Below are 17,295 nucleotides of genomic sequence, written 5' to 3' on the forward strand. Positions count from 1 at the left end.
GTGGAGCGGCTCATGGGCTAGCTTCACTTGCAATACCATAAGTGGCACATGATCAAGGCCGTTCACGCGAGCATTAACATAAACATATAGTGGAGATATGATTTTTATATAGTACTCTTCGATCATCTGATGGCAATCATGTGGTCATGTGTGTAGGTTGTTGACGGTAGATCTACCAAGAATGAATACAACGATAGAGGTGCAGCCTGCAGGGATGGAGCAACTAAACGTAGGGTGGAATTGGAAAAATCTAGTTGCAAATACAACTGTGTACTAATATATATGTCAATTTAAGGTGATTGGTTAAAAAATAAATTTTATTGAAAATAGTGACAATTTAAATTTTGAAAATGAATAAATCATTATTAGTACGCATATTAATACACGACTTTACTTGTATATAACAAAACTTGATGGAATATTAGGGAGAAAATGGGACGGGGGCGTTCGGGAAAGTGGTGGATCATGAGGGCTGAAAGTGTCCGTTCACCTTACAAAAAGTGCCCATTTCAATCTCCTCTCTCTTTCTTTCCTGCATTTTTTCCTCTTGTTTCTTCCCTAAGCCCGCTGCGTTCTCTCTTTTCTCAGGCAAAAATATAACGGGCTTGAGGAGAGAGAGACCATAAAGGAAGATGCAAATGATGTTCTGGTGACAGCTAAGAGATAACAAAAGCAGAAATTATGAGCCAAGATTTGTGTCAGACATGATTCTAGGATCGGTTTTGATCTTGTGTTAAATACTCTGTTTTGAAATAGTGTAACGTTTGTGTTTATATGCTCTGTAACGTAGGATTGTAACTTCCTAAATAGCTGAGTCAAGTCTGTATAAAAACATACTATCAATACAAATGATGCGTGTCAAATTTTCAAATACCTTGCAATGTAAATTCTTTACAGAGACCGAGGGGGAGATCAACGAGTGTGTCCCTTATCAGCTCAGTTTGAATTTATAGTAAGAATATTATAATGTATATTTGTCCCTATATTATAATTAAAGGGTGTAAAATTAATACACTGATCCGATTTGAAGATTTTCTCTTTTATTTTTAAATTTGATATAAAATTTGATTTATGAGAAATAAGGAAAATGGTAGATCTACTACTTTTCGATCACCTCTAAGCTACACGTACTGTATTATCGGATTCCCATGTCGTTGAGCTATAAGGAACAAGAAATTATGGGTGAGTGTGCCTCGCATGTTGCCCACCGTCGAAGCTTCATATCACTACAAGTGTCATTCCATCCGTTTTCTGGGTCTCAGATTTTCAAGATCTAACCATCCACACTCTTTCATAGTCAGGGCATGGGGCCTATGCACTAGTACAGTTCTTCGTGTTTTTTGAATGCTTGTGAAGTTGTGAAAGAGTCGACCATTTGTTTCCACTAATATACTCCTCCATCCAAATTTGTGAAGTAGGAGGCAGACATTCATCAACAGCAACAATCGATCAAGATCTGGTGCAATCCCATATCTGTGGCAGCCTTTCATGGTTATAGTGGAAACCTCTGGCTGGCCTCAGCTTAGAGGATTACCAACGAAAACCACCTATATGGTTGGTCTTCTCTTGGATCATATTATAATCTTTTGATCAAGGAAATAAGGGATTTGGACTACTCCGTTAATCTCAACCTTCTTTCCTTATATACTATTTTTTTGTATATTTTAACTATTTAGCACTTGGGTCTAAAATTTTAAAGGGTGGTGCTAGCTATGTGCCACCCAGCTTTGACCACTGAGTGTGTTTACTGGTACAAATTTTATTTTATTTTTTATTTTTTACTTTTTACATATTTAAATATTTTTAAAAAATAAAAAATACATAAATACATGAAAAATCACTTCCTTAACTATTAAATAACGAAACAATTAAAAAAAATTAAATACATAAGCGGTCAAAATGGGAAAACAAACTCATAGGACATACTAACATTTTCCATTTTTTAAAGCGATCATAAGAGTCCCCAATCCTCAACTACACTTCTTTGAAATTTTGGAACGAAATTATTTTCTTATAAAAACAAACCAAAGAGCTATATATCTTTACATGCTGGCTTGCCACTCATTGCCGATTGAAAATATACTTGGAATCCGAAAGAAATCATCATGCACAAGACCCAAGCTAAATGCAATCAATCTCCATTGATCTTATCCTTACATGCATACGGGTCATTCCTAAATGACCCGTTATCATCAACTGGGATCATAATAATCTTGGCTGGATCTGATTAGCACAATCTATTTATAATCACTTAACTTATAGCGTTATTCCATAAAATATAATATTATCTTTTAAAATTTTTAAAATTTTACATGACCATGTCAAGGTTGATATATATGGGGATTAATGGATCCAAATTTCAACGAAAAATATCCTGATCAAATTATCAAATATGCTCGCTTATATATTGATCTTGACTTCTAATCTCTTTTTTCTATTGGAAACAAAAACCCATTTATTCAAAAAAAAAATAATAGTTGTAGTCGTGAGTACGCAAGGGTCGTGCATTCATTTTGAAAAAAATGAATAAATACAAAAGTCATATAAAAAGAAATTAATTTTTTAATAGTAAACTCTACTTTGTTTCAAAACGACTATATAGCATTTACGTCCTCCACGACTATACCTATGGATTAGGTCCAGCTTGAGGCACTATAAACAGAGACTGATGAACAATTTGGTACATGGTACCAACATTATGTCATTCTCATGTACAAACAGTTCCATGATGCCGATATTCTCAGGCAAAAACAAACACTTTCACCTAGATTTTTGGGCAAAATCATGTTTGGTGGTACCCAATGCTGAGGCCTCTTAGCAGCTTCAGCTCATACAGATTCTATCTTGTATGCAAGTAAATGTGGATATAGAAATGAGAACTTTCATCCTCAGCCTCTTCCTTGAACAATCAATCCACGAGAAGAGCCAGTAGTTGGAATCCAATTCAACACGATTTAATGAAAGCAAAGAGCATATAAAACAATGGAAGAAGAGGGAAAGCACAAAAGGATCAACCCGGCAAAGTAAGGCAGCTTGATTTTCCCATCCATTGAAAAGGGTCGTTCAAATGAATTATTCATTTCAAAGGAGTTCTATTATCATTATTCAGAACACTCAGCTCCATTACCAAAACAACTAAGAACGATCATAACGAACAGAAACTCGCTGCTGTATGGGACTCCTGCAGGAAGGGCAATCCTTCATCCCCCGTTTCTCATGGAGCTCATTGCAAGTTGGACACACTACCTGATGAGCACACGGAAGAAAAACCACAGACATCTCCTCTGAAAGGCACATCACGCACTCCCGTTCACGTTTGACACCAGCACCAGAGTAGTCCTGAAAATCTTTTACAACTTCTGAGATATAAGGGATCCAGGGATCCTTGTGATCTGGGCTATTTTTTATGTCTGCGAGTCTGGTGACATAACCTCCATCAATACCCCTCCTGAGTGCGGCAATTTTTGAAGAATCAGTTTTCAGTCTCAATTGGCAGATTTCTTTTTCAAGCTTCTGAATATCATCTTTGAATTTCATCAGATTCTTCTCTGCTTTGGATTTAATCATATTCTCCTTTGATCTTGCAGAAGTCTCGATTTCTTCTCTTTCTTTTCTAATGGAATTGGCTTGCATAAGTAGTTCTCCATTTACTTTCTCCTCATGTTTCCATCTATCCTGTGATATATATTTTTTTCTTTTTCAATGAGAAATGACGCAGAGATAAATTCATAATCACAGAAGCACCTCGAGGAACTGTGAATTTAACAGCAGTGTGCTTTAACATTTAACTGCACTATTAACATGAACTCTAGAATGACGGCTCATACCACAATAATAATAATAATATACTTTTACACTTACAAGATGCTTCAAAAAAATTGCTTCAGTAATAATTTTTTGTCAGCAAAAAAGAGAGGTGCTTCAGATGTACTAAAGAAAATAAAATGGACAAAAATCTCAGGAGTTTCATAGCTTAAAAATGTCTGCATACGTGCTGTGCACAGGCCCTCAAGGATGTGCTGATAAAAAGGTGGAACAAATGTAAACAAGTCTGGATATGTTAGGATTATCCTTATTCAATGACTGCATTAGATTTCCTTTTAGGCACAGCGACCTAGGTTATTCCATCAATCAAGGATTTTCTCAACCTGAAGGCAAACTATAGCGTTATTTTTACATTATGAGGGGATGTAACTTTTGTTATTTTTTATTGCTGTATATTCAAGAAATCTTGTTAAATCTGTTTAAGGGTTGATCTAAAGGTGCAACAGATAATGTCATCACACCCAACCAAGGCAATAGATTGGGGATGAGAAACCTCCCACCGCCTACATCATGAATGGGTTAGCCTCACTCAATACAACTGAAGAATGAGCAATTACAGCAATATAACAAGGCTGTTTTGTTTTGTTTTTTTGGAGGGGGGTTGAAATTAAATTTTAAAACATACCTCAAATCGCTCCTCGAGGACTTTGGCTTGCTCCAATTCCTGTAGCAGCTGTTTTACTTTGAGTCTTTCTGTCATTAGTTCTTGTTGCAACAAGGTTTTTTGCTTCTCCCATGACTGAAATTTCATCAGTGTCGTCTTCTCCCTCTTTGATACCTCCTGACAGCTTGCAGCTGACTCTTCCACATGTAATTTAGCAGCTTCCATGTCTTTCCTCAGTTCAGTATTCTCAACCTCAAGCTTTCGGAAAGTAGCATTAGCTCGCTCAACCTGCCCACTAGCCTTACACAAAGCATTCTCCATCTCAGATAGCTTCTTCATAGTGTTTTCCTCCAGAGTCTGCTTCTCTTTCTTGAGCCGTTCAACTTCTTCTTTCTCTTGCCTCAATGTCTTGAGTTCAGCCTTGTCCTTACCCAGCCTACGAGCAGCCTGCATAACTTTCTGATTTGCCCATTCAGTCCACTCATGGAGCTGATTTTGCAGTTCCCGAACCCTTGGAACTAGTTTCAAAATCATCTCATCCTTCCTGTCCCGGGGAACCCACTGCCCTAGAGACCGATCATATGGTATCTCAGCGTAACTACTCTTAGGTGGCTCGGCATTACCGCATACGGGCACCAAAGCAGAGTTACTCTTTGTAGGAAGTGAAAGAGAGAGCTCAGTATTGGCAGCTGATAATGGAGGTGGCGTACTAACTGATGCAAATGAAAGCGGAGAATTAACTTCATGTAATTTGGTTAAGGTATTGGTCTTAGACAATGCAGACATATTATTAACACTTTCTGGGTCGGAATCTACTGAGGAAGAGGGTCCAGAGTTGGTTGAAAGACTATGGTTACAGTTGTCCTGAGGCAGGCCAACTCCCATAGGCTTGCTTAGCTTTAAGGAAGCATTTTTTAGATTAATGGCAGTAGAGTCCGTGACAGATTTTAATTTCTTATCCAAGATTAAACCACCAGAACCACTCAGCTTCCCTCCTCTTGAAGATCCTTTAGATCCATACGTCCGGTAATGTTTGTCCACATGATGTGGCTTTTGTCGAAGCATGTATTCTCTCTTGGAACTACCAGAATGTACCTTTCTACTTCCCCCAAACTTCTCTTCCATGGCAGGAGATTGACATGTTCCTGCAACATTAAAGGATCTATCAACAGTATCGGATGTTGTATTTGTTCCTTCTTCTTTCTCTGATACTAGCCCGTTGAGAACAAGTGAACTCTTTGGCTTTGTAAGGTTGGGAACCCCTGCCATAGTGGGTGCCTCAGATTCAGTACCATGAGAACAAGTAAATGGTTTCAGAGGACTTGGAGGATTCGATTCCAAACTTTTGGTTTCTGTTTTCAACTGGGGTTGAGTGGAAACATAAGAAATCCCACTTGAGGACCCATCGCATGCAAAAGTACTCAAGTGGTCTCCACCCACTGCACAAGCATGTGACACATTCATATCACAAATCAACAAGCACCACATTGCATCCCCAGTGCTGAAGAAAGGCCTAACTTCTTGAAGAACACAAACCAACTCTGCCAGTACATACTTCTCCAGCTGCTCTAAATCCTCAAAATAGTACTCTCTTGAGGGATCTATCTCTAGGCCACCTCTAAGAAATGCTAAAGCATTATCCACTATATTTGTCACTGTGTCTTTATACCCATAACAAATGCCAGACCTTAAGACAGCCTTAGTAGCAACTTCTTCTGTGCAACCGCAAGCAACAATTTTTTTAATTGCACTCTTGAAAATGGCATCTAAATTGCTTAAAACTAGTTCTTCAAGATGAGCTTCTGTAAGATCACTCCAATCAGCATCTTGGGATTCGCCTACCTCTATTTCTTCTCTAGGCCGGCTAGGCCCAACCTCAGATGAGCCTATAGCACTAGACAACCCAAGGTCAAGTTTCAACCCATCAGAATGGTCCTGGTTAACACTACACATATCACAGGCACTTGGTTGTCCAATACACGCGTTGATTTCAAATTTCTCTGCTGAAAATTCATAAGTTGGGCATTCAATTTGAGGCAACAAAATACTCTCACTCTGGTCACATACAGGTGGATCAGCCCGAAATTTCCTCTTATTCCTACTTCCCTTTTCTTCGATCGGAACTGAAGGAGACACTTGACAGATACTACTACTGCTAGCCTTAGAAACCATTGATGTCATTTTAAGCTGCACAAAACAATATCAGTCAACACATTCATCAAGTATATATATCACCTATCTATCAACCCTCCATGAAACACTGAAAGACTCACTAATCAATAATATAATACCTATTGAAAACAATATATGTTACATCAAAATTAGCATTAACTGCAGAGATTCATAATCCGAGCTTAGAACATCAGGTACCTATAGCAAATACAGACGAGACGACTAAAACAGATTATAAACATTGCATGCAACAAGGACTAGAAACCATAACAGCGAATATTATCATTTGAGTATGACAATCAGATTCGGCGGCAGAAAGAGAACCAAAATACTCTTCCAAAATTCCGACCCAGAAACGAGAATCCAATCATCAATGCGTTTACAACATACCCAATAGACAAAAGATCAAAATCCAAAGAATCTACATAAATTCCGATAGCAAATCTAAATTCGAAACCAGCCCATAGATCAATAAAGCATCAAAGAAAGTCCCAGGGATTCATATAGCCATTGTTAACAATTACAGAAGATCCCCCACATAAGTTACAGATTTGTTTATTTTTAATAAATCAGAATATCGACGATCGAGACGTACCGGATTGGAGCAAATGTTCGATAAATCAAATTTACGAACAAACTCAGAGCATCGGATTATCAGAAAGAAGATTTATAGCTCTCTTCGGTTTTTTTTCCTCTATATTTTATTTCATTTTATTTTATGCTTAGAGCATCGCGGTGTCTCTGACTCTCTGCTGCCTCTTATATTTTCGCATTCAATGGGGTATTTTTATTTTCCAATTTTGTGTTAACCATACCAATTAACCCTGGTTAGCCGAATATGCTTCCCAAACTAACCATGGTTGATGAAAATTTGACACCAACTTTTTTTTTTTCCCCTTTCCTAGTCATGAATTATGTTCTAATAAAATAAAATAATTGATTGAAATTACTAAATATCACCAGAAATCTAAATATTATTTACGAAAAACGAAAGAAAGAAAGAAAAAAAAAAGATAGAAAGTATCATTCACAAATTAAGGTGTAATTAGATAATAAGATGAGATGTAATAATTTTAGATGAAAGTTAAAAATTAAAATAAAATATTATTAAAAAAATTAAATTATTTATTATATTTTATATAAAAATTTAAAAAAATTATAATGACAAAATAAAAATATTTTTATATCTAAACTAAGCCCATAAATCATTGTACTTTTTGAAGTAAATTAGTTGTTGGGAGAATACAAAGCCTATCCTACTACCTAGAAGTCACGATGGGAATTATTTTTTTTTTTCAAATGGAGTGCATGCGATTTATCTATTTTGAAATTATAATTAACATTAATTTTGGTAAAATGTTTATACCTACCTTGATTAAGCACTTAATAATTAAATATTATTTTATAAGTAACATATGGTACCTATCATATTCTTTTATAAATAACATAGAAAAATGATATTATGTCTCTTAAATTTGTCCTCTTAATTTGATGGTTTATGTATTTTATTTTATTTTAAATATTTTTTTATATAATCGTTAAAAAAGTGACTATTAGTGAATTTATTTATTTATTTTTAAATATTTAAAATAAAAATAAAATAAAAGTACAATTCACACTAGGAATACTTACTTAGAAGGAAAAATATAGTTGCAAGTATAATTGTGCACTAATTTGTACATTAATGTAATGTGATTGGTCAAAAAATAGATTTTATTGAAAATAATGTTAATTTAAATTTTAAGTATGAATAAATCAGTATTGATACATAAATTAGTGCGCAACAGTATTTGTATGTAGTAAAACTCTACTTTAGAATACACCAAGTTGGCAAATAGAGAAAGTACAATATCGCTACCTTATTTATTTTTACTTTTTGGATAAAGGAAATATGGAATTTTGAATACAAATTTTCATTTAAAGAATCGGATTATAAACAATTAAGTTCTCGGCTCACTACCTTATTTATATTTATTAAGTTAAGTATAATTATGAAATTTCTATATTTTTTGCAAATAATAATGACCAAAGTTCTGCAACACAAAGCAGAGCTAGAGTTGGTCAAAGAAAAATAAAGAAAGAGAGATAAATAAGAAATAGAAAGCAAGAAAGAAGAAGCCAAGTTCGAAAAGTGGGAGAAAATGGACCTTCGGCCACCACGACCTAACCCAAGCGAGCCTTCTCGGTCTCAGCAGCAACCGGGTCTTCACCAGAGCGATGCGGACGATGACGACGAGAACGTGAAGCAGCTCAACGAGTGTTCTTCTCTCTATTTGTCCCTGCAGGTAACCTTATTCTTAATCCCCATTACAAACGATTTCTTTTTTTTCGTGTAAAACCCTAAACCCTCAAGATACATTCATCAATGATTTGCAGGAATGTCTTAATAACACTAACAGGAATTGGAAATCTTGTCAGATGGGTATGGCACTTTAGTCCTCTATCTCCTTATCTCACTTTTTTTTTTTTTTTTCAAATTTTGTTTTTGGGTTTTATATATCTGTAGGTTTATTTAAGTTACTTTGCATATGATCATTGTTTCAATTTATTTTGTATTAATATAATGTGAAAAATATTTGACAGAAGTTCAAGCTTTGAGGGCGTGCAATGAAAGAAGGAAAAAAATGACCGAGTGAAATGAGGATTTTGCCTTGCGGGGGGCTAAACTCTGCAAATCAACATCCTGACTCTGTTTTTGGAGTTTTTGGTTTTCGTTAGTTGATTGAACATAACTAACTACCTCTCATGTTCTGTAACTTTTGAGTTTTTGCTGATGATTCTTCAGCAATTTCTTCAGGTGATATATTGCTCTAAATGCCCAAGTTTTTTTCCTCAACAGTTATGGCGGTCTGCTAGAAATGTAATTTAATTCAAAAGGAAATTTATGGGGGAAATGAATAAAGAATGGTTCGTCTTTGACACACTTGAGTTGAGTGCATTTACTTTGCTCTCGATCAATTATGTCCAAATTTATTTGTTGTGCGATTTTATTGCTTGGCACATGCATTCTACATGGAACATAAGCCCTGAGAAAATAGAGCTTGTGGGGTAGTTAAGGAAGAAAAACTTATGCTTATTAGCTCTCCAGTTTTTACTTTTCATGACAAGAATATGACATTGATATATAACTTTAACACCTAGGAGTTGGCTCAAGTGGTAAAGGCCTTGGTTTTAGTGGTATGCTCCCTTTAGTTCTAACGGGTGCAAACAATTTCTAGGGACTATCAGATTGGAGAACTTTCCCTTTGAATTACTCGAGGTGTAGATGTAGGAAACTCCTTACTGAGCACCTCTGCACTCGTAGTCAGGACTTTGTTCTCAAACTCCCAGTGCAAATAAAAAAAATCATGACAAGAATGCTAGGGATTAATAATAGAGCTAGTCTCTTGTCAGTCTATATGATTGATTCTTTGTAGGAATTGATTCTTTTGAGATGCGGTGTTTACAACCTAGGGACTGCTCGTAATTAACTATATATGCAACAGGGATCTTGAGGACTAGGATGTCTGATTTCAAGCTACTTCACAGTGGTCTTGTTGTGTACTTAATTCTAATATGATTGTGAATGAAGCTAGTTTCCGTATAAAAAGAATGGTTGGAGGAAGAAGGTAGAATTCTTAAAAGAAGTGGTAGGTTTGAAGTGTATCATTAGGGGAATGTGGTATTTGTCTTTCTGTTCCTGATTGTAAAATTTCAAATAAAAGAGAGAGTTGAATTGGAATCTGATATATTTTGAATTGATCGTACAACAGCTTGTATAAATAATACAAATGAGGATCGAGTACATGAAATTCAAATATATTTGAAAAGTAGGATTTTAGGAACTCCTTGCTTGCGATAACAAGTTGCAGCCTTGCATTGATTTTCGGCTGCTGCAGTATCTTCAGTCGGTTGCTGCAGTATCTTCAGGATTTGAGGGATCTTCAGTTGCACTTGCTCCCATACGCCCCCGCAATGGAAAAGGCAGCTCCTGCACTTGGAGATTGTCACGTAACAGAGTAAAACGAGCAGCATTCAAGGCCTTTGTAAGCAGGTCAGCCAGCTGATCCTTTGTTGATAAAAATGACATCTTAGGCTGTGTTTGGTTTCTCAATTCCTCTAAACTCATCTCATTTAATCATTACAACTTTTCTAACTTCCAATACAAAATATAATAAGCAATTCAACTTTTTCAAATCTCAAAATAAGAATAATATTAAAAAATAATATTCTAATAATATTTTATTCAACTTTCAACTTTCATCTCAATTCAACTCAAAATCCAAACTGGCATAAGTTTCTTTTGGAGGACTTGATCACGTTAATAATGAAAATCAATTTCAATATGTTTAGTCCGAGCATGGAATACCGGATTGGAAGAAAGATATGTGGCATCAATATTATCACACCATAGCTTTGGAAAACTAGGTAGTGAAAAATGCAAATCATGAAGCACGAATTGAATCCATTGAATTTCCGCTGCAGTATTAGATAGTGATTTATACTCGAACTCTACTTCAGGTTACAGTTTGTTGTTGTTTGCAATTCCATGAAATTAAATTGTTGCCATGAAAAATACAATAAGCATCAACACTTTGGTGATCATCACTGTCACCTGCCCAATCGGCATCACTAAACCCATGAAGTTGCTTAGTGAGCAACTTGCTTATTCGATGAACATAGTAAGCAATGTTCATCACTAAACCCATGAAGTTCACCCGCCCAAGTTCATGCATCAACCTAAGGATATTCACTGAAATCTGCACCTTCAAATTTTGAAAGGTGGCAAGTAGTGGACATTGGTGTTGTACATGGCTTCACTTTATCAAGATTAACATTGTATAGCAAATCAGCAGTATACTTTCATTGTGTTAGAAATAAATCATCCCCATCACATAAAGCTTCCACGTCTAGAAAAAAAGATAGCATGCCTAAATCTTTGAAGGGGAAAACCATGGATAGTGTATGTATTAAATGATCAATTGCCTTTTGGTCCAATCCTGTCACAATTATATCATCAACGTAAATGAGGATGATTAAGTGAAGCCTATCTTGGTGAAGAGTATATAGAGAAGTGTTAGCTTTAGATTCTTTAAAACCAAGTTGTTGTAGTTGATCAGTGAGTCAAGAAAACCAAGCCCGTGGGGCTTGTCGAAGACCATAAAGACTCTTCTTTAATTTGCACGCATGGTTTGGATAATCTGGATGAATGAAGCCTTGCGGTCGATGCATATATACATTTTCTTGAAGAAAATTATGAAGAAATGCATTTTGAATATCCAATTGTCGAAGTGACCAATTATTAGAAACTGGAAGAGAAATGACAAGGCGTATTGTGCTCGGTTTTACCATAGGACTGAATGTTTCAATGAAATCAACACCCTCTTGTTGATGAAAGCCTTTTGCCACAAGGCATGCCTTGTAACGTTCAATGCTGTCATTTGCATTTCTTTTAATTCGATAGACCCACTTATTTCCAACAAGATTGTGAGTTGGTTGTGGTGGAACTAAATCCCAAGTTTCATTCTGAATTAATGCATTGAATTCAACATCCATTGCATTCTGCCAATGAGGATGTTTAGAAGCTTCTGTGAGGCAGCTGGGTTCACTGTTTAATGAATGAGCCTCAGCAAGAAGTACCTGTGGAAGAGGGTACTTGGGTTTGGGTGTTGAGAAGAGTTGTAAAAAGTAATAATAAAATAATAAAAAGGTGAATAATAATAATAATAAGGTAAAAAGTAGGTAAAAAGTAGGTAAAAAGTAATGAATAGTAGTAAAAGTAAGTAAAAAATAATAATAAGGTAATGAATAGTAATGAAAAGTATTGAGAGTACCTGATGTGACGCCCCCAAATTCCGTTTGGGATCGGACGGACATTTGAAGCGTCGAGACATGCAACACAAGGTTACCTGCCCCCGTTCATGACATATAAGATGCAATGTTCCTAACATGCATCTAACATTATGCAATATTCGCAGCGGATAATTTTTTTTTTCTTTAGCAATACTATGCACCAAATTGAAAATATCCCAAATGCTTAAAACATACTTCATACATAAAGACCCATTGAGTAGATCACAACACTAGTCCAAAATGGTTATGATCCAAAAAATACTAAAGATGCAACTCTATTGTACAAGTAGTAATTTACGTTAACTACTATATTAACATTGACGTTGCACCGTCACTTAGTCAACTGTGTCTAGTTGATCAGCTCCTGATTCTCCTTCAGGTCCTGTAACAAGATCTACCATTCGGGGGGAATGGTAGTTGGGAGACTACCAAAGTGAGATTTGATTACAAATCTCAGTAAGTTAACAAAAAACTTCCACACAAGCTAATGATGTATGCATGACAGTAAAAGCATAAATGCATAATCAAATTCATAAATAATTAAAGCATAACTTAGCGTACAACATAGCATAATTGACATAACTTAAATTGAAACAAGAACTGAACTTGACTTGATATGAATTTGATCTGAAACTTGACTTAGCATGAACTTGCTCTGAAACTTGAATTAACATGAAAAATACATACTCCACAGTTGTTGTGGCCCCATGTATTCTACGTGTAAATACATACTCCACAGTTGTTGTGGCCCCATGTATTCTATACAAACTTGACTTAACATGAAAAATATATATTCCACAGTTGTTGTGGCCCCATGTATTCTACGCATAACAATTGTAGTTAAATACATACTCCACAGTTGTTGTGGCCCCATGTATTCTACACAAACATAATGTACTCAAGATGAAACGTGACTGGAATACAAAAGGACTGAAGCCCTGACGTAACATAACGTGACTTGAACATAACTTGAAATACATGACCAACTTGAGATAGAAACATTTCGTTACATGGCATAACATATAATAGACAACATATTTAACATGACATACTTGCAACAGTGAATATTACATGACTTGACATACATGTAATAGATGACATACTTAGCATGACGTACTTGTAAGGTACAGTAATACATGATAGAATATATTATGTAACAGATAAAAATTGACGACAGAATAAATTCTGTATAATAGACAATTACGTGATAACTTGGCATGGCATGACATATATGATAACACACATACATACACTGTAGTTCCTTTACTTAGCACACATACACAGTAGACTGCTAGTAAGTTAAAAGCTAACTTACCTCGATCTCCGCATTTCTTATAAAACTTCAAGTGCGACCACGAGAAACTGTAATTAGTGATTCTAAAAGTTAAAACTAAATCACTAAATATTTGAAATATGGAAAATACTAACTTAAAGAGTAAAATTTTCATTTTACTCTCTACATGTGGGAAAATGACCGTTTTACCCATAACTTAAGGATTTTGCATACTAACTCCAAAAGTTTCTAAAATTTACATTCCTCATGTAAATTTTGTCCTAAACTTAAATATCAATTCAGAAAAATTTAAAACAAAACACAACTATGAAGAACACATTATGGCCGAAACATCCATAGGCCATTTCCCTTGATTTTTGTTGCAATTCCTTCCAACTTTAAAACTCATACTTAAACCAAAATTTTGCAACAAACATCTTCCAATCCTAAGTTCAAAACCATACTTAAAACATCAATTTAGAAAAAGTTAATAATCAACACCAAACTTTTTTGTAAAAAAGATCCAAGCACTTGAATCACAAGTTTTGACCTTAAATCAAAACATCTCCAAGAATTTCAAAAATCAAATCTTAGTTTTAACATATTCATAATATCATCCTAACATCAACCATGCTTTAAATCATCAAACTAAAGTCACCAAAATCACAAAATAACATTTGGAGTTTTTGGTTTTACACTTAGTCCAAAAACAGAAACTTTTTCCTCAACTAGTTTTGATAAATCTCTTGATCTATGCATTATAAATATATGATCTTCAAACCAAACCATTACATGGTTTAAAAAGATGTCCTAAAACATATATAAGCTTCTAATTCAAGATCACATGGTTAGAAATTAACCAAAACATAAATTTAGCCAAGAATATCCACACTTTGGCTTATCTGAATATCTCTTTGCATAAAATTTCATATCTTTGAAACTAACATCAAATATCTTCAAAATAATAATATAACATGTATATAAGATGTTTAGGATCCTCCAATAAAATTATCAAAGTCATTAGAATAGGTTTAGACGACCAAAGAGTTAAACTTTCTCAAAACAGAAACTGTTTTTCCTCTTCCAGTTTTTAAATTTCTAAATCTAAGAAAATCTTTCATCAAAACCTTTAATCATGCAAAAATCCTCAACCAATAGTCATATATACATGTTAACAATACTCCATAAAAATTTCGGATCAATATCTATCCATTAGTTTGGTCAAAAACTCCAAACTATAACATATTCTCCAGTTTATCTCCCAGAATGACCTTTCTATAGTTTACACAATATTTTACTGACCAAATGATCTTCAAATGGGACAAATAAGATATCCATGTAAACTAGACTAAAAAAGGAACAACTTATATGAATGAGACTTTATGATAAAACACTTACAACAGCTTCGAAATGGGCGTGCAAAAGACCTCCTAAAAGCTGTCCGAGAGAGAGTGTTTGATATTCTTTCAATGGAAAGTGTAAATGAAGATAATTTCGTGGGGAGAGGTGGCTGGAGATACTTATGGATGAGATATGGAAGAGATGAGGCTGGAGTTGAGAGTTGAGTGTAGTTTTCTCCTACCCAAAATATCTATAAAAGATTATCTCATAATATTCTATCCAATAGTATCTACAAAAAATCAACTTAAGATATTTTTATCTAATAATATCTATAAAAATCAACTCAAAATATTTTTACCCAATAATATTCATGAAAATTACCTTAAGATATTTCTTTTTATCCAATAATATCTACAGTTTTGAACAGACGTTTTGACCGAAAATATGAAAAAATTTTTATTGCGCCATAAGATTTTAAATAACCCTCTGAGTCTAATGACACAAACCATAATATATTTTGACACTTCTAACTATCTCCAATAATCAAAAACGTACTTCTGATACCATAGTAAATAATAACATTAATTATGTAGTTAGACAAAAACCTATACGATTAATGGATTCGTGAAAACTTATGGGGTTTTCACGAGATTCCTAAAGTTAATAGAAATTTCACAATTAAATTTCTAGCGGGCTGTTACACCTGAAATACTTTCAGTACCCAAACGCAGCCTTAATGTGCCCAACATATGGCATTTTAGGCTTGAGGCTATTTGTTTGGGATCTTGTGGTCATGCGCTTTGAAGCTACTGTTGTGTCAATTGAGCTAGGAACAGGTGGGATGTCAACAGCAACCAAGTTTAAAGTAGCATGCAGGTCTAGAGTGTGTACATGATCTGTGACCTCACGTGCTGTGGTTGAAGTAGTCGGCAAGTGATCAAGAGTAAGTGGTTGTATATTAGATTGACACATATCATCACCTGCATTCAAAGTTAGGGGGAGTGTGGATGCTGGATATAAATTGACAACTCATCAAAAACCACATGTCGAGATACATATATTTTCCCGTGTATAAGTCGACATTTGTAGCCTTGATGTGAGAGACTATAGTCAACAAAGATGCAAGTTTTCAAAAGAAAATCTATTTTATGACGATTATACGGACGTAAATTTGGCCAACAAGTACATCCAAAAGTACACATGAAACCATAGTTTGGTTTTTCATTATAAGCCTTTTCAAAAGGTGATTTATTATTTAAGATTTTCCTAGGCAAACGATTTATAATGTATTTTGCCATTTGAAAAGCGTCTTCCCAGTAAGGTTGTGGAAGATTTGAGTGAGCTAATAATACTAGACCCATTTCAACTATTTGATGATGACGTCTTTTAACAGAACCCATTTGTTCATATGTATATGGACAAGCAATCCGATGCTCGATGCCACATGATTTAAAATAATTATTTAAACGTTGAAATTCACCACCCTAATCAGTTTGAACAGCTTTAATTTTGGTATCAAAATGCCGTTCAACATAATTTTGAAATTGTAGAAAAACATTCTCTACTTCATATTTTTGTTTTAGTGGAAAAAGCCAAATAAATTTTGTACAGTCATCCAAAAAACAAACTAGTATCTAGAATTATAAGTAGAAGTAACAGAACTGGGTCCCCATTCATCTGAAAAAATCAAGTCTAAAGGCCGAGTAGCATTATTAACAGTTTTTGAAAATGGAAAATTGTGGCTTTTAGCCATCTCACAGTTAGGGCAAACATATTGCCTTTTATTAGATTCAACAGGTAGATTATTTGAATTTAACACTTGGTTGATAGTATGAAAAGAAGCATGTCCTAACCTACGATGCCAATGAAAAATTGAAACTCGAACTCCAATGAAAGTAGAGGAAGTAATTTGTTGGATAGGTTGTGAGAAGCAATACAACACGTCTTTGCTGTGACCTTTATGTAGGATGCTGCTCGAGTAATCCTTAATTAAAAAAAATGTGTCATGAAACTCAAAATAGACATTATTATCATGAGCAAATTTTTGAACAGAAATGAATTTTTTTTTTTTTATTTGTAGGACAACAAGTATTTTGTTGAGAACAAATGATTTAGAAGATGTTGGTAAGGAGACAGTGCCAATGTGAGTAATATGCAAAGTTGAACCATCACCAACTTGAATTTGATCAGTGCCGACATACTCTTCACCATGGACGTTAAGGTTGTTTAAATTGTTCGTGAGATGATG

At 34.8% G+C, this 17,295-nt stretch overlaps 2 protein-coding genes across 2 annotated transcripts; one reads left to right on the forward strand and one right to left on the reverse strand.

The window, feature by feature from the left end:
• Window positions 1-3,049: 3,049 nt before the first annotated feature.
• On the reverse strand, window positions 3,050-7,350 carry LOC122300483 (putative E3 ubiquitin-protein ligase RF298). Its single transcript, XM_043111177.1, has 3 exons — window positions 7,197-7,350; window positions 4,451-6,616; window positions 3,050-3,675 (listed from the first exon to the last, which is right to left on the reverse strand). The coding sequence occupies exons 2-3, from the start codon at window positions 6,608-6,610 to the stop codon at window positions 3,136-3,138; spliced, it is 2,700 nt and encodes an 899-aa protein (XP_042967111.1). The 5' UTR covers window positions 6,611-6,616; window positions 7,197-7,350; the 3' UTR covers window positions 3,050-3,135.
• A 1,298-nt stretch (window positions 7,351-8,648) lies between these two features.
• On the forward strand, window positions 8,649-9,524 carry LOC122300484. The gene is made up of 3 exons (XM_043111178.1): window positions 8,649-8,886; window positions 8,978-9,023; window positions 9,185-9,524. The coding sequence occupies exons 1-3, from the start codon at window positions 8,743-8,745 to the stop codon at window positions 9,235-9,237; spliced, it is 243 nt and encodes an 80-aa protein (XP_042967112.1). The 5' UTR covers window positions 8,649-8,742; the 3' UTR covers window positions 9,238-9,524.
• The last annotated feature ends 7,771 nt before the right edge of the window (window positions 9,525-17,295 follow it).

The sequence above is a fragment of the Carya illinoinensis genome, chromosome 2 (assembly GCF_018687715.1).
Source record: "Carya illinoinensis cultivar Pawnee chromosome 2, C.illinoinensisPawnee_v1, whole genome shotgun sequence".
NCBI classification, from domain to species: Eukaryota; Viridiplantae; Streptophyta; class Magnoliopsida; order Fagales; family Juglandaceae; genus Carya; species Carya illinoinensis.